Consider the following 22,386-nt stretch of genomic DNA (forward strand, 5'->3'; position numbering starts at 1 on the left):
GAAATATTATATGAGTTAATATCAGAAACAGATTCTGATTCAGATGAAGAAGAATATATATTTATATTTAATGTAGGAAGTAGTTCTAAAAATCAATTAGAAGAAATTCCTAAGTCTGAACAACAAGACATAAAATTAGGAAATTTGATTGGAGAGAATACTGAAAGTAAAAGGAAATATTTCTAAACTATTTTTCGATGCCCTGTTTTGGCTCTTTACATTGCTATTTATAGTAAAATTTCTAAACTCTATTTGATTTTTCTTCAATCTCGCACAGTATTTTTGATAATGATGAATTTATTGTTGCCTCCACGTATGTTGTCAGTTGTCTTTGTCATATCTTTGATCGTATATGGATGCCTTGAATTTTTGTTTACCGCCAATCTTGAAAATCAGCTTGAAAGTCTTCTTGACTTTCCACGTGGTCTTTGTTTTGTTTTTATCCTTCTTGGATGTTGTCCAGGTTCCATGTTTCTATTTCATCCAGGTGTAAAGATTCTGGTGATAGTCTCGGTGAATTCCAAGTTTCCCACACGTGTTCTTGATTTCTTCAATTATTTCTGAAGGGAAATCGTCTATTTCCATATCTGCTATTTTCTTTAGCAGTTGTATGGATTCTTCATCTCTTGATTTTTGAATCATGCTGTTTTGATCAGCTACTATTCTTCTTCCATCGGTAGATAGTTTGTATGTTTGATCTTGAAGTACATGTCGAGTTGTTGACATTAAATCAATTCCGACTTGGATTTGAAAATATTTTGGATTATTGTAACACTTGTCAATGGTTTTGGTCAAGTGTTGTTTATCTTCTTTGGCTGCTGATAAATAAGGACTATCAAACATTCGTTGAATAATCCATATTTGATATGGTTGATAGAATCGCTCTTTTTCAAAGAATTCCAATAAGACTACTTATTTGGATATAAAAATAGTAATAAAAATCATCTTGATATACTAAAAGTGACAATATAGCTTTTATAATAGCAGAAAATCTTTTAATAAGTGAAAAGAAAAGTTTTGTACTACAATTTCCCTAATGAAACCCCATTCAATACTGTTTATATCAAATGGTTCATGATCTAATCTGAATTTTATAGTAGGAATTTCTTCCCCTATATCATTTAGATAAACATATGATTGTAAAAAGTATTCAGAAAAGACTTTTTTATATTGAGTCTGCTGGTTGCAGATAATTTTATTGATTTTTTCAAAATTTCTGCTGGTAGTATTTTCCTGATCGTGAAAATAGTTATGTAATAAATTTATAAAAAAAGGAATTGTAAATTTGAAATAGTGAATGTCTTGGTGCTCTAGGTTCAAATTCCATCATATGTATTTTTCTAAATTTTTATATAAAAATAAAATATACTCTCAAAGTAATATTTGTTACTTTGTAAAATAATATTTTTGTTAATTTCATAAACAAATTAAAACTCAATTAATAGATGACACAAACTCAATCGAACTCTTGGATAATTTAGAATGAAACTTCAAATGGGAGGTGATAAAAGGAAGAAGGGCTTAGATTTAAACCCTAGACATAATGTTAACCAAGATTACAAATCAATTAGGGAGAGGTGGGAACCGGCTTTCTTGAGATGGAAACTGCCGTTGCTCCTCACTACCTAACATTAAGGTACTCAACTACTTGTTGGTTGTCTTGAAGAGAAAGGATTCCAAACATGGAAGACAAATGATGTTTCTTGTATTTTAGGTTCAAAGCGACCGAGTGGAAAACACACTAAAGTTACTGAATTACAAAATTTGTAGATGAATGACGAAATAGTTCCTCTATGGGTCTGGTCTGGAGGTTTTAGTCCAGGAACTTTCTTACTCTAATAGTACTCTAAGCAAATGGAAATAGCTGAGATGATGGGAGACCAAAACAAATACGTAAACAAGACAAACCAAGAATAACATCCACTATATTCGCACCATATTTGACAGAGACATGGGTGCATTATTTTATTTTTTTAAAAGCCTTTGGCAACGAAAAACCCGTCCCGAAATTTGAATTTTAAGCAAACTTCCAGAACGTCAGAACCAAACGGAATGGAAAAAGCAGACTCCTATTGGCATTACCTTCTGATATTTTCAAAACAATAGTAAAAAGGGGTAAACAGTTAAAATTTCTCATCCAGTGTGGATAGGAAAATTTTGATAACAAGCCTCGACCACAGTTTCATAATTTCAATACCAAAATCCTCATTCTCTCATAACACTCATATCATACATATATTCAAATATAAACACATAACAATATTATATATCATACATACTATCGTCAAATCCAGAAATTTTGCCCTTATCTTTCAATGACAGAACTGGAAACAGTGGAATTTTTTTTTTTATACTCAACATTGATAGAAAGAGAAAGTACCTGCTTCAGAAGGGAAATCAGATACATTGTAAACAGTTAAATAATTTTATTGAAGCTTTTTTTTCTTCACTGGAACACTATTATGAAACCTGAAACATGAATTTTCAATGTGTTAACTTAAGCATACAATTCATCCAAGTTACACTCCCCTAGGAAAACCTTTAAGCTATTCGGTGAGCCACAATCGCCTTCAGCAATTAGTGCTCTGTCATTGGCAGCCATGTGCTCAATGATTTTGTAAATCATTTCAATCTGCAACCATTAAACAAAGGATGTTAGCAATTGTGTTTTATTGTACAAGTTGAAAGAAGTGCCCCTGAACAGTATTTTGTACATACGTCTTCAGGAGCATGGCAACGTTCAGCCACTTCTTCAAGTGTCAATGGTTCAACGGGATCTTTACAGCTAAACAAAGTGAAACAGAAAACAGTAATCAGCAAAACAACAACAAACCACACACATGCATTCAATCCAAGCCCAATGATAAGAAAATAAAAAAGTTCATGCAAAGGGATTAGCATTGAAAGTCATCAGGCCCTTGAACCAAAGAGGAGAGAGAAGAAACATAGGCTACAAGGACAGACAGACAGTGGGAAAGAATATCAGTTGCTGCAATCTAAAAAACTTTTCAGTCATAACTTTCTTCAATTCCGACTTATAAGGAATAAGGATACTATACTTCATCCATAAAGGAAGTTTAGAAAATTCTGATAACCTTTGTACAAAACTGTGTTCAGTATATTGCTTCCCTAAATAAATATCTGACATATAATGGCATCTGAGGCTTTCAGAAAAATTGCACCATAAATACCAGATTATAAGCATCTGATCTTACCTAGCCTCATTGAGTACTGCTAAAACCCGCTTTTGTAAAGCTAATACTTCACCTGCTGCTTTTTTCCCAGCTTCCACACCTAAGATGAAAATTAAGTGCCAAAAATAAATAATTAACCCAACAAGAACATTTAGATCAAACAGCTAGGTGCCAAGATAGAACCCAATTAGTAACCAAACAATATCCTCCTTAGTCCATTTCAAGAACTAAATTTCTTAAATGGAAGATGGAACATATTTTTACCAGGTTGATGGTAAGCATTGATGTTGACAAGTGAGGCATAAAGTCCAACTGCTCGCTCATAAAGAGCTACAAGAGCCCCAACAGATCTAGGTGTCACCTCTTGGACAGTGACAGTAACCGACTCTCGGTCATTTGCATATAGAGCTGATCTTGTTCCCTGCACAAGCAAGGTCATATATTGCAAACACCATCAGTTTTTATCATGTATACGTTCAGTGAAAATCTCCCTGTTTTAGGAAACTGGCACTTATCAAACCTGTAGCATTCCAAACAGGTAGTCACCACATGTGACACCTGGTTCAAGCTCCCAATCATGACCAGGGGGTCTATCACGTAACACTTCAATGAATGTCACAAAGAAATTATGCACACCCTCCCTCAGCTGTTGAATATAACTATAAATTGATAATACACGGAAGGTTGCATCAGGCCTGGGCACCATTTTCATCAATATAGATCAATTTTGAAGGCACAAGGAGAACTTACGCATGCTGATCTGTGCTTCCTTTATTCCCATAAACAGATATTCCTTGATTTACCTGATGAATTAAAAATTTGTTTTTACCGATTCTAATAATGTAAGAAAGCAACTCAAACATGTCAATAATGAGCAAATATTTGACGCAAAGCCTGAAAATACTTGCAATAGAAATGCATCATGCTCCACCATCAATAATTTTTTATATCCAAAGTGATACATGTTGGCAGGTTTCTGCATTTGGTTGATATTGTTTTGATATTAAAAAATTGAAGCTGACCTAATAATGCTTTTATATTAAAAACTTGTACATAATATGCATTGAGGGACTAAAGCACAGACTTTGTTGAATTAAGGCATGGACCTCCAATAAGGTTTGTCAAGACAAAATTCTACTAATTATTCATGTCATGCCAGCAAATAGAACAAATAAAACATGCAAACTGGATCTCATCAATACATAAATGGAGGCCAAATTGCTTAATTGCTAATACTTGGCAACAATCCAACCAAGTAATAGATCTTTGATTATGCCAAAAAGCTTCATTGAGCAAGATTTTACAACAATTAATCCATTAAAACAGCTCCAGATAAGTGAGAAAACGTACAACACAAGGTATACTCTTAAGAGTCAACCAGAATTGGAAGACCATGAATCACTCTTCCCAAACATAAAATCTCCTCATATCAGCTTATATGCTTTATCCGGTAGTACACCCAATATGAAGGGCGCTTAAAGTTATTGACAAGAAAAGGTCCTACAGTTTAGCTTTTTATAGAAAGTGCTAGCTAGTGATCCAAAAGTACTCTCCAAGATACACATCTTAAAATGAAGTGGTACGAGTCATCTTAAACAGTTATACATACCCGGTTACCATCCAGGTCAAACTCCTTGCCAAGTGATTCCATAACCAGCTGCTGTAGATACCTACTAAAAAGTAATAAGCTGTCCTTGTATGGAAGGATAACCATATCCTAAAAGAACCCCACAAGAGAAGCCATTAATATGGGAAACCAAAATCTGGACAACATAAGATCTGTAATATTGTTAAGTATATAATACCTTAGATCCAACCCCATCGCATGCCCAATACCAACATAAAGCAAGCAATGCTGCGGGATTATCCTTAAGCTGAAGGAAAGGAGGAAAAAATTCTTTATGACAACAGGAGGGATGACAGGTGGAATACAAGCCAGATACATAATATACATAGGAAGTTAAAGCAAACTGAAACAAGGTAACATTCCAAATAGAAGATGGGGAGCAAGTTTTTCCGGTGCTAAGAAACTGCCAACTAAACTCTTTAGTTTCCAAAATGGGCAACACGGAATGAAAACAAGTAACCCAAGGTCACCAACTAAAAATTGCAATTATCATGATTCAATTCTTCCCTATTCAATCATTTGAAAGCAGCATTAAATTATGTTAAAGCAAATAGAAAACACCAGTCCAAAACTTACCACACTGCTCCTTGTGGCATTGTCCATCATAGATGCACCAACTAGCATCTCCCTTATGTCAATTCCCTGCAGAAATATTCACTTAGAAGAACTGTTCCAATTTGCTCTGATAACCACAAAATATTAAATCCATGGACTACTTGCCTGAAGTGCTGCTGGAAGTAGACCAACAGCAGACATTTCAGATGTCCTGCCACCAACCCAATCAAACATAGGGAATCTGGCTACCCAACCCTCAATCCTTGCCGTGTTGTCCAACAAAGAATTTTCTTGTGTTATAGCAACGCCCTGCATGAAGTGTAAATAAGCAACACCTATAAATCTGAGAACCAAATTACAGGACAAATCTGCTTCCAGATGCAATAGTTGATTAAGTAATACCAAGTGAAGTCTCTATGCAAGGATCATACCGAACCAAGTAGATTTTCAGCTGGGGGGTTATGGTTTAAAAATTCTAGTGACCATCTAATAACTTGAATATTCATCAAGCTCACTAAACATAGTCAACTATTTCTTTTATAGAATGAGAAGACCAACCATTAGAAGAAAAAGGGGATCATAGGATCATACAAGTATTTGTAGAACACTCTTCATGAGGGTGGCAGAACACGGTCGGTAAACAACCGCATTTAAGAATGAATACTTCCAAATGACATGCATCTACATCTAAGTCCAATTCCAGTTACAAAGCCTTTTCACATACTCAAATTACAACCTACCTTGAATTAATTACCTAATTAAATTTTTAAAGTAAAACTCTGAAGCAGGGTAAACAAATAAAAGCAGAAACAAGAACCTGAGATCAAAACCTGTTTTGAAAAATCCAGACCAGCTTCACGGAAGGCTTTTTGAACTTCCAACAGACCATTTCTAGTTTCTGGGGTACCTCCACTCTGAGTGGTTTAAGTTTTATTAGAAAAATACAAACTATATGTAATATATGATATATGGTCCATAAAACAGATAAGTAGAGAAGAATAAAACAATACAAAGAAAACTAAGTAGATCTTAAGGATGACTTGATGCAGACCTTTGAGATCACAATTACAAGGGTAGAAGCCAGCTCTGGACCGAGCTGTGCAATTTGATGATCTATTCCACCGGGATCTGTATTATCAATAAATCTTATCTGCCAATACAGAGAACAAATATCAATAGCCTATTCCAGCATATAGTATGTATGTACGTAATTAAGACTTAAAATCATTCAATTAGAAAGCTATTCCATTTCTCAAAAGGGAAGTTGGTGGATTGCTTTAACAAATGAACACTATTGCAAAACGCAATTCAAGTTGATAAAACCAGGGATAAGGTACAAGTTAACTAGTCTACTTATGTGATTGGTTCAAACTCTTTAACTGGGCAATTTTACCAAAGCTTTTGATCAAACTGTTCTTTATCAGGTCCAAATTTCAAAGAGAATGAAAAAAATTGATCAAATACCTTTAGAGGAGGATTATCAGGAGCCAATGCTTCGGCAACGAATTGTGGGCCCAGAGCCGAACCTCCAATCCCAACTGAGAGTATTTGAGTAAAACGACCCTCTGGAGAAGACGGAGGCTTAATCTGCAGTTCCAAAGGGATGAAGCAAATTGATAAGTCAACTAATCCGGCCTCAACATTGATGGTGAACTAGCTTGTTACAGCGAGTGAAAACGGAACAGCCAAACTGACCTTACCGCTGATGACGTCATCAGCGAACTTGCAAATGGCGTCGAGAGTCTTCTCAATCTGTACTTGCAAAAACGGTTTTGGCGCGAGCTTGGCGTTCCTCAACCAATAGTGGCCCACCATCCGCCCTTCATCCGGGTTGGCGATGGCGCCTTTCTCCAAGTCCTCTATAGCTTGAAACGCGGCATGGAACCGGGGCTCCATTTCCGCGACGAACTCATCCGAGAACCCGATCCTGCTGACATCGAGGTACAAACCGAGCTCCTTGTGCTGGTACAACCAGTCAACGTACCTCCTCCAAAGCGCTTTAGGATCTTTCTCCAGCCCACCTTGCTTGGCCTTCTTCAAAACGCCCACGCTGTTCGTTTTGGACAAATCGGCGGACACTTCACCAGCAACGGAGAGCTTGGAGCAAGAATTGGACCGAGTAGGGAATGCAAGCGAGTACTTGCGAAACAATGGAATGACGACTCGGTCATGCTTAGGCTTCAAAGAAGGGGAAGAAGAGCAGAGGCCCGAGAGAGCGGCCATTGCAGAACGCAAAGACAAGTGAAAGCGAGACGATGATAACGATGTGCAATAAATGAAATGGCGAGAATTTTTTTAAATTTAGGCCATTGGCTTGGATTCGAGGAAGGGTTTGGTTCGATATTTTCTGAAGAATCGATGAAGTGAAATGGTTTTGGGGTTTGTTTTTGTTTTACGTGCTGTGCTGGAGTTAACCTGGGAGGGTTGATTTTGTCTTTTGCTATTCGGTTCACACGTTGATCGTTTGGTTATCGGTTTAGGTTTGTATTGGTTGGTTGCCGCGGGTTAGATTTGATTTTTTTTTATGTATAAATATTAAATTTATATATCAAGTTTCAGAATTTTGATTTTCAACTATTTTTTCATACAATTTTGAATTGATTGAATTTTTACAAATTACTAATAATATATTAAATTAGTATCATTTTACATTGATATATTACATATACAAATAATTATATTAGTTCAATGTAAAAATAAATATATGTATTCATTTTTAAAATGTGACCAATTAAATCAAAATCAAAGTTTTATGTATACATTTGAATCCAATTAAATTTTCTTGTGTATAATTGTACTAAATTAAAATTTATATATCAAATTATACATTAAACCGAAATTTATATATAAATATTTTTTTTGTTCTTTTTTCCCATTTGTGCTAAAACTAATTTCAAATAAAAAATTTCAAGATATTCCATATAAATTTAGGAGAAAAATAGTGCTAGTAAAAAACATGTGTTATACTCTTACTCCTTGGACAGGCCTATCAAACTTTTACTCTTCCAAACCACCCATTGAAGCGAGCCTATTAAGATAACTCCTCGCGTACTAAATCATGTGAAACTCGAACGAATTTTTGAACTAACTCCCTGAATAAGTCCTATTAGAATAACTCCTCAGATTAAGTCACGTAGAGCTCATTCTATAACTGTCATTTATGATATCAGTTGTCACGTTTCATTTGAAGTGATTGGCAGCATGTCCAATCGTCACGCTAATAACCTTACCTAAGCCTCTTGAAACAAAGCAATTGACCAATTTACCTTCAAATTGATTATAGGAAAGGGACATGTGACACATCGGAATCATGCCCAAAATATTTAAATTTTGAATCTCCTACTTGAAGGGGGTCTCTCTCTCTCTCTCTATATATATATATTATTTCCTCATTGATCATTCTTTCTTTTTCGGTAAAATTGATTTCTGTTTCGAATTACCTCATAGGTGGTTCTCTATACACTATCTTTATCTAATTTTTTATTGATACTCTATTAACATTGTATTTTTTTTCAACTCAATATTTGAATGAAATTTAAATTATTTTAATTTGATTATTGTTACGTAATTTATTGTAAAATTTTAAATCTTATATCTCATTCATTTAACTACATGCATGTTAAAGATTAAAGCCTTGTTTAAAGTAGATGCTAAGCATATGATCTGAGTGTAATAGAATATAAAAATTATTCAAATTTAAATTAACTTTTATTAGAAAAATTACCACTAAATTTTATTTTAATTTGTAGGATAATTTGATCGATCCTTGAAACCTTTCAAATACATTCACCCTTTAAAAACTAACATATCTCATTATTAAATGAATCAATTATGTATTATTAAAAAAATTAAATAATGTCAAATTAAGATAAAGTTAATATTTACTATTAGGAAAATATTATTTATTGTCTAATAAAGTTATTATTTTTAAAAGTTTTATGGTTTTGTAAGTGAAATCTATTATTTGGAATTAAACTACAATTATTTTTCAATACACTTTTATATATTAAATGTTAACTTTACTACAATTTAGACTTGTTTAATTTTTAATAATCTGAGACTAAATTGATCTTTTAATAAGATAAAGATTAATATAATTCGATCCTCCGCAATAAAGGTACCTCCTAAATACTTTTACCCATTTTAAAGTATTTTTAATCAAAGGTGATCTGCAATTATTAAGTTTATCATCAATTATTAAGTTTATCTCATTTTTCTTAAGATACTCATGTATTGTATTCTTACTAGTTGATATATTTTTCGGGAAATAAAAAGCAAATTTTTGGAATTAGATTGATGCTTGAACCAATCACACCACTAGTTTTCAGTTAGTCCAACTAGTTTATTTAGTGCTAAGTAAATAATTTATTAAAAAATTATAAAATAAAAATATATATTGAAATTTATATAATCCACTTCAATTGATTCAAGTATAGGTTCAATCGGTCCAAGATTAATTCATAAAACAATTTATTTTTGCTTCTCTTCAAAATAATACTTTAATCAAATTTTTATTTAATCCGTCAATTAAATTCTAAAACACTCATTTAAAAATGAATAAAAAATTTAAAGGTGAATTTAAAAATAGAAAGCCAATTTACAAATAAACTATTTAGATTATTAACTTTTTACCAAATAAAATTAGTAAAATTTAATTTTATTCACAGGTTGGACCGGTGGATATGATCAATGCCCTTGGAATATTCCTTCCTTCATTTTGATTTCTATTTTTGGAGTTTAGGGGAAAAAAAACAATTATATGCTGAAAATAAGGTTGGTTTGATCAAATACAGATTGAAAGTAACTTTGGATTAATAAAAATTATGTATTGATCTAAAATAAAAAGATGTTAAGTTTGCACATGGAGATAAGCTGTTTTTGAAAGTGTTCTCGTAAGAAAAATATTGAGATTCAACAAAAAAAAAAAAAAAAGTTGAACTCGATATACATTGTATCTTATGAGGTTCTAAATCGAGTTGGACTCATAGCATATTGGTTGGCTCTTCCACTTGAACTAGATAAGATACACAACATTTTTCATGTTCCAATGCTATGGAGATATCATTCTAATCTTTCATATATCATTCAAATGGAATCGATTAAGGTCCAGTTTAGTTTATCATACAAGGAATAACCTGTAATAAAAATTTACTTGAGAAACGAAGGAATTCAAAAACAAGTGAGTTCCTTTGGTCAAAGTATTGTGGTGTAGTTATGATGCTGAGGAGGCTACCTAAGAGCCTAAGGAAACAATATGGCCGCAATATCCTCATATATTTTCAGGTAAATTTTGCAAGGAAATTTCATGAGGAAGAGAGAAATGTAACAATCCAATTTTTATAAGTGTTTGAAAACCTAATTCAAGGCTGAATTTTCTTAACTAAATTGTTTAAGATTTTAAATTGAGAAATTAGTAAGATGAGTACAAAGTTAGCTAGAAAGTAGAATAATTGAATAGTTTAATTAAATCAATTAAATTATGACATATACCTTTTGTTATATGTTTTAACTTGTATATATATTTTATAATTTGAAAAGAGAATGAAATTGTTTGAGATCGAATTCAATACTTTATATGTCACAACATAATATTTTTACTATTAGGCTAATAAATTATTCGCAACTTATACGTATTTATTAAAAACACCAATAAAAACTTTTTCATGCATTTTGTTTTCTCAACACTCTTTCATATAAAAAGATGAAACCTTTCTATCACTAGTGGGGTAAATCGGTGAAAAAAATATCAAAATTCATGATAATTTAAATCTTTGATCATTGAAAGATGTTATTTTAATTTTTTTTCAAATAGTACATTTAAATAATTATACCTAAAATCAATAATTATAAGCATTATTGAATTGATGAGTTGAATATATATTGATCACCTTATCATAATAAATTTATATAGAGATCACACATGGTGTGATATAAATTATAATAAATATAAATTAAGAACTCACATATTATTTACATTGAATGAAGCTCGAACTTGGAATTTTAGAATTGTTAAGGTCTTAACATTGTTATTGAGCTAAGGCTTCCTTTTAACTCTAAGTTTATTTATATGAAAACGTTATTAATGATAATTATATTTTATTTTTATCTTTTCTCATTTATTTTTTTAAATTTTTCATGCAAACATACAATAAATATTTAAATTTAAATTGAATTATATATTAATTTTGAAATAAATTCATTTCTTTCTTTTATATTATTAACATTTTCATCTATTTATTTTGGTAATTAAAATTCAAATAAAAATAAATTAATGGTTTCATTTCAACGTTAATATACAACTGGATTGAATATAAATTTACAAATACTTAATTCCAGTTGAAGTCAAATATAAATTTAAAGTAATTAAAATTGTGAACTTAATTTCCACACATCTTCATGTTGTTTTTTAGTTTAATCTAGTATAACATATTGATATTCATAAAAATAAAATAAAAGAGAGTATGTTAAGCAACATTAACATTAGAGCAATGTTGTGTTAGGATTATTACAGGATTAAGCATAATCAAATCATGTGGTATTGTGCGTAGCTAATTTAATATGCTTTTGCTTGATCTTCGCTTTACAGTTTATGGCCTACCCTTAATGCAGGTTTACTTTGATGAGAATTATGGCGTTTCCTCACGACTCCATAACGCACTTTCCATTTTTTATTAACTAAGATTTTAATTTAAGCCGACGTGCTTCAACTTTAGAGTGAAGGTCAACCTTACACAGTAATTTTAAACTGTGATTTTTTTTAAAAAAATTGCGAATATATTATCATACGTGGAAAATACTTTTATGGGTTCGACAAAATTCGCGGCTGAAGGCTGAAAGCCGCCAAAAGAAAAAAAAAACACACCCACAAAGCCAGCTCGACTGGCGGCATGGGATAGGACACGGAATTCAAATTCAATTCATTTCACAACGTTTGATCTTTTGACCTCTCAAAACGCACCGTTCCAAGCTGGTTGAGTCCTCCGATGTGACTCGTTATTAGTCCTAAAAATTTCCACCATTCCTCAAATCAGATATAAGATTCCCCATGTTTTTATTATTCCTTAAACAAACCAACAATTATTGCACTAATCCCAACGACGTGATTACCAGTTTGCCCTCCACATCCCTTTCATTAAAAAAAACCCTCTTCAATTTAGGCGCCCACAAGAAAAAGAAAACAACCCGGAAAAAAAATATTCCTCTCTTTCTAACCTTCGGAAGCTCACCAATTTCTGCAAAAATGGCGACGATGGTGCCTGACAACCTAAGCCGTGACCAGTACGTTTATTTAGCCAAGTTAGCGGAACAAGCCGAACGCTACGAGGAGATGGTTCAATTCATGCAAAAGCTCGTCCTCGGCTCTACTCCTGCTTCCGAGCTCACCGTCGAGGAACGGAACCTTCTCTCGGTCGCTTACAAAAACGTGATCGGATCTCTACGCGCAGCGTGGAGGATCGTTTCTTCTATCGAGCAGAAAGAAGAAGGTCGGAAGAACGAGGAACATGTGGTGCTCGTCAAGGAGTATAGATCGAAGGTTGAATCCGAGTTGTCGGATGTTTGCGCTAGTATCTTGACTTTGTTGGACTCGAATCTGATCCCATCTGCTGCTGCGAGTGAGTCGAAGGTTTTCTATTTGAAGATGAAAGGGGATTATCATCGGTATTTAGCAGAGTTTAAGGTTGGTGATGAGAGGAAAGCTGCTGCTGAGGATACTATGCTGTCTTACAAGGCTGCTCAGGTAACTTTTTTTAACTTAGAGCCAAGCTTTGACTAAGTAATTGATTATTAAGAGTAGAATTTTTTATGTTGACTTGGAATTATGATTTTAGGGTTAAGTTTTTGGATTTGAGAATTCTGTATAATTTGAAGTTGAAAATTTTGGATCCTGTGTTGAATTAATTGAAGGATATCGCACTGACGGATCTAGCACCAACGCACCCGATCAGGCTGGGACTTGCGCTAAATTACTCGGTGTTCTACTATGAGATTCTGAATCAGTCCGATAAGGCTTGTAGCATGGCTAAACAGGTGCTCTTCATTTTCAACTCATGAACATGAATTGTTTAAAGCCTTTGCAAGTGAATCTGCTTTAAGCTCCAAACTACTCTTCACCTTGCTTGAGTTGATGCTTAAACCAATCAAAAATGAAACATAATGTGACTTTTGGTCGATGATTTTGGCTGTTTCTTTATGGAGGAATATATTATTATTAGCTTAATTAATCTAATTAGTTTTGTAGTTTGACGTTGGAAAGTTTGGTCTTCTTTGTGAGGCTATTAAACTCAGTTTTATACCATGTCCAGTGCTCCTTATTTTATGACTTTTATCCTTAATTTTGTCCCTTAAAGTTTACTAGGGTCAAAAACGAGGTTGATTTGACTTCTTGTGTTGGTGACTTCATCTAGATGACTTTGTTAAGAACCGATTAGACAAGACTTTGAATCAGTTTTGGTTTTAACCAGCATTAGCGCAATTAAAGTGACAAATGATTTTATTTTATATTTTTGCAAATATATAGCTCTGTTTGTTATGTGCTTGATTCTAGTAATTCTAGTACCTTAAATTTACTTCTTAGTTTTAAGTTGGTGAGGTCAGGATTGTCTAGAAATTAATATCAATCCTCTTATTAGCAAAATAGTTATATACTATATGTGTACATGTAGATATGCTAAACCAAATCCTTATTGAGCATAGCACACTAGAGTTTAAGTAGCAAATACATTATTTTCAAACATTACATAGATGCATGTTAGGAGATGAATTTTTATTTGGATGTTTTTCCTATTGTCTTCCTTGTTTGTTTTCATGGGGAGAAAATAAATGGAACGCGGCCAACCTCTGAACTTACTGCAACTTTCTGACCTGTTTGGGGGACTTTCTTAGTTGGATGCTTTAAATAAATGCTATCTCTTTTTTGGCATTTTGACTTATTTTTCTGAAACATTCTTTGCCGTCTATGTATAAAATTATGTTGCTGAGTAGTTGATGGTTTTAGTAAGAATAAAAGATGAATTAATGGTTGGATATTCATTAAATATTCCATGTTTTTTTATAAAAAGGCGTTTGAGGAAGCCATTGCTGAGCTTGACACGCTGGGAGAAGAGTCTTACAAGGACAGCACTCTCATTATGCAACTCCTAAGGGATAACCTTACTCTCTGGACTTCGGATGTTCAGGTCATTGCCCTATCTCTCTCACATAGACACACGTACAGGCACTTGAAGACCATGTTTATAGGGATTTTGATATATTGATGTGACCAGTGCCTAACTGTATGTGATGTTGGTTGTGATGCAGGACCAGTTAGACGAGCCATAGAAGGTGGTGTTACCCGTGTTGGTCCTAGTCTTCTTCCGGAGGAGGTGGGCTTTGAATGTCATTTGCTTATGTTGATTAAAGTGTGTAATTTAAAATCGGAAGTAATCCATGGCATGATGCTATACTCTACTCCCGACTAGATTTCTGAATTTGGAAGTGACTTGGATAGGTGGCATTTTCCAATTAGTTAGTTATATTTACTGCACAGTAGTAATTCCATGATAGATTTTGTTTATAAAGACGGCATAGAAAACCGGACGTAATAACTAGGGTAGAATTCGTATTAGATAGAAAAAGAGATTAAAAACAAAGGAAATTAAGGAATTCAAAACAAATTGGTTGATTGTATTTATCCTTTCAAAACCGACTGTAAATTTTAGAACACTTAAATTCTTATGAAAAATAGGTTTTAGATTTCATATGGCACATTGTAAACATGAGTCTTTATTTAGGCCAGAAGAAGCCATATACATTCACACAAGCCAGACACCAGATCCTCATAAAAGGAAACATAAAAGATTAAATGGTTTTACACACGGTCACTCCACATACAAGATCCGAGAATTTCACTCCCTTGTACTGTTTTTGAGCCATTCTAGATACTCAACGCTGCCGCCGCCAATTGGTAAGGCAATTACTTCTGGTACACTGAGAAAAAGAAAGGGTAAAAAAGTAAGATAAAGAAAAGAATCTAGCCATTGCTGTTTTATTGTATTCCTAGTTTATTTGTTCAAAAATAAAATGGTGCTCTTTTCTTACCTTTAAAAGGGGTTCAACAAAAAATAAAAAAGTTATGCAATTGTAAAAAGATAATAATGTCCCGAAGTCAAAAGGAGGACGCCCTTAATTTTTTTTCTTTTGAAGACAACCCTATGACTTCATCTACGTAGTAGCTGCAGTTTCGAACTTTCAAACTCAACGTCTGAATAACATTTTAGTTGAAAAAAATAAAGAGGAGGCATCATGCTTACTCATATTCATGATTTGCCTTGACATGTTCTGTGAGTGCTGGCAGAAGGGATTGCCTTGTTTTGATTATCAGCAGTTCCTCAGGATCTCTGTTGACCTGCCCATAAATTGGTTAAAGAAGCAGCGACATAGCCTATTTACTTCGTTCTTTCTTGTATAAAATGAATATAAACATAGCTTTAACAGAAGGCCATCAGAAATACCTAGAGTGGCAGCCTAAGCAAAAACTCTATTAAGTTACAAAGGATTTTTTTCAAAGAAAAATTAGATTCTCAAATATTTCTCAATTTGCCAGGAAACCTGAAGCCTTAATGGTTTACTTGCATTATTCGAAGAAAAAAAGAAAGAAGAAACTTATCCAAAAGAAAGTTCATACCTTTCCCTCCCATTCATACACTGATTCCACACCTGCATTCACAATACATTCATGCTTCACAACAATTATATTTTAGTAACCATTGTTTGTTCAAATGATTACAAAATCAGAAACAAAGAACCTGTCAGTCTTTGACTGAACCAGATTGCTATGATATCATGGCAATTTACATTTACGCAACAAGATATATTTTCAATGGATGAAACATTTGTTATGGTATCAATGGCGCAAAATAAAGAACTATATAGATTCCAACCTGGTACTATGTTCACACATGCTGCAAGTTTCTCTTTGACTATGCTATCAGCCAGCTTCCTACCTGCACGTACATTGTGAATGACTTAGAAAATATGCATTGGCTATAAATTCCCAAAAGCTAAGATAGTGAAATATGGTTTCTTTCACCAAACCCAGATTTCTATGACTCTTTCCAGCACCAAAAAAGTTAAAAAAACAAACAAACCTGCGTCCCTGTTTGGAACAGTAACATAAACGACGATGCTTGGAACATTGTTGCTACTCGCTTCCATTTTTACAGCGGGGACGGTCATATCAGGCGCACGGATACTGAACTTGGATCTAAACAAGAAGCCCAAAAGGATATTAGAGGCTAAATTGAAAGAAAATTAGCATATATATATATAGTTAAATTATTTAGCGGGAGTGATGCTAACGAATAACTGCTACCTTAAGAGACGAACAAAGGGTAGAGACTGGACGCAACCCGTTTTGAGATAAGAGGAAGAGGAAGAAGAGAGAGTGGAAAACGAAGCGACCAGATGGAAACGGCGTCGTGTTGCGTTGGATGAAACAAGCAACGATGCTCTACAACAGAGAGTGGAAGCCATTGTTTGGTTTGGGTGTAGCGTTTTTTATATTAGGTGGCAGAAGGTTCTGGCATTCCTTACTGGAAAATTAAGAGTTCAATCCATTCGATTCGATTCACTCAACTTGACTCCCAACACAATTTTAGAATATTTTTTAGAATTGAGATTCTCTGTTTTTGCCACGTGTATTATCCACCATTTTATTCAGTAAGTTTTGTCGACCCATTATCGAAAGGGCCTATGGGGTTTTTGCCCCTATTACTTTTGTTACTTAGCCCCCCTTTGATATTAAAAGATGGGTTCAAAGCTGAAAATATCATCATTGGATTCAGTTTGGTTTTCGAAAAAAATAATAATTATAGAGTTTTAATTTTTTAAAAATCGAAGATAATAAAACCGGACAATATCGGATTTCATTGATTCAGATTCATTAATTTTTTAAAAATTAAGAATAATTTTATTTACTTTTCAAGTTATTTCATTGTTTCATTAAAAAAAATAAAAATTTGGTTCAATAATACTTATTTTCACCTAATTTGATATCATTGCACTCTCGGGATTTAAAATTTAAAATAATTTTTATTAAATTTAGTTTTTATTCGTTAAAATAATATCTAAGATTTAGTTAGGCTTGAATTTCCAAAAGGAAACAAAAAAGTTGGCAAAGACTCAACTCCAATAAGATCAAGCCCACCATACTAATTTAGTAATCTGAGGATTTAAATCCAAAATGTTTTTGCTCTCGGCCCATTACATCCAATCCTTTAGGCATTGGATATTGAAATTTCATTTTTTATTATAAATTGCTTTCTTACTTAAGTTTTTCAATGCAGGATTTAATAAATGTATTACGAATTGGAAGAAGTGAAAGTGAATTTTTTCTCACATATTTAATTATTATTGAGATAGTTTTATTTGAATATTACTTCTAATTTAAACAGTAAAACAAATAAAAAGCTATTATAAAATTATGATAAACAACAAAAATAAATTAACAAATCAGAACAAATCAGGTATAAATTTTGTGGATAAGACAGTAACTCTTATTGGTGAGACCATAAATGTCATATGATGTTATACAATGCTAGCTCAAAATGGGTATAATCTGAATGTTAATGACTGAGTGAACAAGTGGACAAGTGGGGGAATTTTTTTATTTTTTTATTTTTAAAGGGAGGTGGTGGCGTAAAATAGTAGAGACAGAGGAGATACGGCGGGTGTTGTGATGGCGGAACACGGCGTAGGTGGCGGTGTTGGCCATGTCCTACAAATAGATCACCAATCCAATGAAATAATTCTAACAACTCTTGTTTTTATTTATTCGTGTCGTGTTTGGGGCATTGGGATGAGTTAGCTAAGGTCATATTTTAAGGCAAGGGGTGAATCTCAAGAACTTGAGTTTTGAGTTTAAATATGAAAGTGTATATGTATATATATATATTTAATCAAGGTTTTGGGTAATGGGGGTGCAGCTACATTCCTGAATCTGGATCACTTAAATGATTCCTCGATTTGCACTTCTTACTGTCTCATTCTTAACAAATAATATATTAGTTTTTATGCAGTTTACATATTTTAGATACATCCATTTAAACAGCTTCACCACATGAATAATGCCATTACACAACATAACCCCACTTCAACCCTCTCATCTAAGTTTCTACCCACTTGTTTGTATTACTTATGGTAAAATTTCATAATTTGCTCGCCCTAATTTCTATCCAATTTTTATATTTCCAGCTTTTGACTTCACGCACAATTTACTTTTATTTAAGATTTGTGTTTTTAATTTTCTATTCAGTTAGAATCGTTAGATCAAAAACATAAATTTGAGTATATTTAAACATATTTTTCATTTAATTTAAGAATTGCGAAAGAATTATGAATAGAAATTAACATGGTATATAAAGAAGAAAAAAATCACCCTAAATTTTAAAGATATTTTATTTGAAAAATTAAGAAATTATGATGAAAATAATTTTAAAAAGTCATATAAAATGAAGAAATTATAATAAAACATAAAATAATAAATTTTAGTATATTGAAACGAAATGAAATTGACCTTAAGTCATATAAATGAGGAAAACAAAAAAACAAAAAAACTGCCACAAGAGTAACAAAATAAGAAGAAGAAGAAGAAGAATATTATAAGTGTGAGTTAAAAAAAAATGGGTGGTGGGCAATGAGGCATGACATGACACTCTGTTAAGCTCGGATCTCAAACACTACCATCACATTAACACTTTGCTTTGCTTTTGTTTAGTTTAAGTTTAAATTTTAGATCAAAATGGACGTGGGTGGGAATATAGTCTTTGAGATTAGTACAAACATAACTGACAACAACATCACCCCCCATATGCCTATGGGAGGGTTCTGTTCTTTATTTTATTTTGACTCCCAAATTTTCATTTTTAAGTCCAAAAGGGGGTAAAACATTAAAAGTAAAATTTGGGTGAAATTTTGTAATAAAAAGGGGGGGGGGGGATTTTATGAAAGAAAGATATAAAAAGGTTGGAAAAAGTTGAAAGAATATTGGGGAAGGAAAAGAGGGTTTGAAATTTGTGATAATAAAGTCTCTTTAATTTACTTACTTATATTCTAAGCATGCCTTTGATGAATGCCTTGAGAAGTTACAGAAGCATCCAAGGTTAAATCGTAATTCGGTCCAATTTTTATCTTCTTCTATATTAATATAATCATGAAGATTGAATTCAAAGATTTCTTCTACATTTTCTATCCTTCATAATTCATCATTTTGTTTTTATTTATTTATTTAAATTTATTATCCTTTTATCTAGTGTTCAATATCCAAAAATCTTATATACTAATAGTTAATTTCAATGAAATCAGATTTTCGGTAGACTCGCATCAACAATATTGGTGGATAAACCAAAGTTATCATAATACAAAAAGAGGATGGATAAAAAAGATGATGGAGAGACGACTCACCCAGAAGGTCGAAGAACCACGAGTGGTGTTTTAGGACCAAAAGGCGCTATTAGTTTATAGAGAGCTACCAAAAATGAGGACAATTATAGGTGTGCTCGTTATTTTATCTCCTCTATTGATTTAAAAATATATATATTCAAAGGGAAATGCCTGTGTATCTCTTGACCAGTAGATTATTATTAAGGCCATATAATATAAATCTTCTCATTAGATCATCAACTTGACTTGGTGTAATGAAATCACGATTTACGTGAATGATAAGTGAATGGGCAAACTAATAATTCAAAAACAATTATATTGTCATTTAAAATTATTTTTTTCATTTTTTTAATCGAATTTTAAAATTGGTAGAATAATAATTGATAGGCAAATGGAAGTCGTAATTGTAATGTGATTAACATGGGATTGGGATTGTGAGATTAAAGGAGCAATAAGAAAAATTCCTAGTCGAGGGGTATCGAATCTGGCTGTGTGGGATTTAAGAACATCTAAGAAGAAAAACAAAATAAAGAAAGGACCAACTGTCGTGGGATGTTCTTTTACTTGATCTCTACAGTCTTCATTTGACTGTAAATATTATTAGTCGACCAGACATTGTTTTGTTTTAAAAACACACCATTACCGATGAAGTAAAATGATGGGATTTTTACCCTCAGACAATGTCTCTCCTTCAATGATTTTAATCCCATTTTCAAAGTCTAGTTTCACTGTTTAATGTTCCTAATTAAAAAAAAAAAAAAAAAAAGGAAGAAAAGGATTTAACCACTCACTTGCTGAAAAATAATAATAAAAAAAGCTCTACTTGCAGAATCCAAAACAAAGCGAAAGGAAAAGCAAAAATCCATACCTTTTTGTACAAAAATGGTTTTTTAGGGGCTGATTTTGATAAGATTTCAAAAGCTTTTTTTTTTTCTTCTTCTTCTACTTGCATGTGTTAATTGCTGTTCCCCTGAGTTTCTGTTTGGGAAGAAAGAAAATTTTTGAATTAGTGATTGGGGTTAGCATTTTTTTTCCTTTGTACTTCAACTGAGAAAATTAATTTTATACAGAGTAAAAATAGCAATTGTATGAATAAGGATTAAAACAGGTAAGAATGCAGATGGATAATTTAAGGAACATTTTCATTAAAAACTCCATTTGATTTCACCATAAATACTTCACCAACTGGAATCATTGGAATTTGAAATCATAAGTTCTAACTAATGCTTTAAAAGAAACGTTGGATACACACAGGAAGTTAACTGTCCAAAATTAAAAAGAAAAAAGGAAAATATTATGATAAACCTAGGTTGATAACCATTTTAAAGGTATCAGAACAATTATAATTTAGATGGATAATTTAAATGTGGTCAAAAGTTTTATAAAATAATTTGATGGCAGTAATTAGGAGAGCCCAACGGATTATGAGAGTTGAAGGTCAGTAGTAGATAAGATATATTCTCAGACAATGTAATCTAATCGCTGACTGTTTAGATTTTAGGTTCTTTCAACAAAAAAAAATTAACCGTACGTTCACTCAATTTAATTTGATATAATTTCCTATTTTATTTATAAAAAATATAAATTAATTTTTGAATATAAATGTAATTTACATTGACGGTTAACTAAATTTTCTCGTGTAGTGGTACGGAATATACCTGAATACGATATCTTGAATTGGTACTTAACCTTATCACGGAGCTTAAATTGTTGATAATTCATTCCTCTTTGTGAAATTAGGTTTAGTGCAAAATACATTTATCCATCAAATTTGAAGAAAAAAATCCCATAAAATCCTATTAAAATTTATTTACAAAGTAAAATTTAAATAAAAATTCCTATTTAATTCATTCATTCATTTCTTTTCAATTACGAAATAAGAAAGATCTAATTACACGTTAATCTAGTATAAAAATAAATATGTTTAATTTTTTCATAAATAAAATTATATTTGATTAATTATAAAACAGGGAAATATTAAAATATAAAAGAGAAAAATCTATCTCAAAATTAATATATAATTAATTAAAATATAAAAATAAATAAGAGAAAACAGAAGGAAATACTTTAATTTAATGATAAGGTTAAAGTTCCGACAACTTGATCTCAAAATCAAGTTTAACATTTATATTAAAATTGAAATTATAAATTAAATTCAGAAAAATATAACAAATTAAATGTTGATTATTTTAATTAAAAATTTATGGGAATGAAAGTTGTATTGGTAAATAATTGGGAAACTGTACTTGTTTTCCTGGTGATGATTGCCAATCTTCAACCCTTTTGTTGCTACTTATGGCTTATGGCTGCTCCTTTCTCTCTAACCAGTTTTAATTGCGGATTCACTCATTTCATTTAAGAATACCATTTTTACACATAATTTTCTTATCCCTTTAAATAATTAAAATTACATAATTATGGCATCGCTAATTTTATTTTTAAAAATTGCCACAAATTATGTCATCTAACATAAAAACAATCGAATTAATTAATTCCACCATAATTTTTATTTAAATTTCAAAACGTTCTAATTACATCTCAATTTATCAATGTTAAATTAATCAAGTCCTTTCATTATTAAAACTATTAATT

At 32.1% G+C, this 22,386-nt stretch overlaps 3 protein-coding genes and 1 long non-coding RNA gene across 4 annotated transcripts; 2 read left to right on the plus strand and 2 right to left on the minus strand.

The window, feature by feature from the left end:
- Positions 1-2,188: 2,188 nt before the first annotated feature.
- On the minus strand, positions 2,189-7,859 carry LOC108489870 (glucose-6-phosphate isomerase 1, chloroplastic-like). Its single transcript, XM_017794574.2, has 14 exons — positions 7,072-7,859; positions 6,841-6,963; positions 6,428-6,526; positions 6,207-6,290; positions 5,542-5,685; positions 5,398-5,463; positions 5,000-5,068; positions 4,804-4,911; positions 3,945-3,997; positions 3,715-3,853; positions 3,459-3,615; positions 3,216-3,294; positions 2,719-2,785; positions 2,189-2,632 (listed from the first exon to the last, which is right to left on the minus strand). Exons 1-14 carry the CDS (start codon positions 7,597-7,599, stop codon positions 2,498-2,500), a joined length of 1,851 nt encoding a protein of 616 aa, XP_017650063.1. The 5' UTR covers positions 7,600-7,859; the 3' UTR covers positions 2,189-2,497.
- Positions 7,860-12,363: 4,504 nt separating this feature from the next.
- Positions 12,364-14,933, plus strand: LOC108453383 (14-3-3-like protein B). Its single transcript, XM_017751454.2, has 4 exons — positions 12,364-13,114; positions 13,282-13,404; positions 14,436-14,552; positions 14,674-14,933. The coding sequence occupies exons 1-4, from the start codon at positions 12,422-12,424 to the stop codon at positions 14,692-14,694; spliced, it is 954 nt and encodes a 317-aa protein (XP_017606943.2). The 5' UTR covers positions 12,364-12,421; the 3' UTR covers positions 14,695-14,933.
- A 151-nt stretch (positions 14,934-15,084) lies between these two features.
- Positions 15,085-17,014, minus strand: LOC108453384 (protein CutA, chloroplastic-like). The gene is made up of 6 exons (XM_017751455.2): positions 16,727-17,014; positions 16,503-16,618; positions 16,296-16,358; positions 16,040-16,071; positions 15,666-15,760; positions 15,085-15,342 (listed from the first exon to the last, which is right to left on the minus strand). Exons 1-6 carry the CDS (start codon positions 16,885-16,887, stop codon positions 15,261-15,263), a joined length of 549 nt encoding a protein of 182 aa, XP_017606944.1. The 5' UTR covers positions 16,888-17,014; the 3' UTR covers positions 15,085-15,260.
- Positions 17,015-19,369: 2,355 nt separating this feature from the next.
- On the plus strand, positions 19,370-20,107 carry LOC128292773 (uncharacterized). The gene is made up of 2 exons (XR_008282685.1): positions 19,370-19,513; positions 19,717-20,107. It is a non-coding gene; the product is annotated as an uncharacterized LOC128292773 (long non-coding RNA).
- Positions 20,108-22,386: the final 2,279 nt, after the last annotated feature.

This window comes from Gossypium arboreum, chromosome 5 (genome assembly GCF_025698485.1).
Source record: "Gossypium arboreum isolate Shixiya-1 chromosome 5, ASM2569848v2, whole genome shotgun sequence".
In the NCBI taxonomy this organism is placed as follows: domain Eukaryota; kingdom Viridiplantae; phylum Streptophyta; class Magnoliopsida; order Malvales; family Malvaceae; genus Gossypium; species Gossypium arboreum.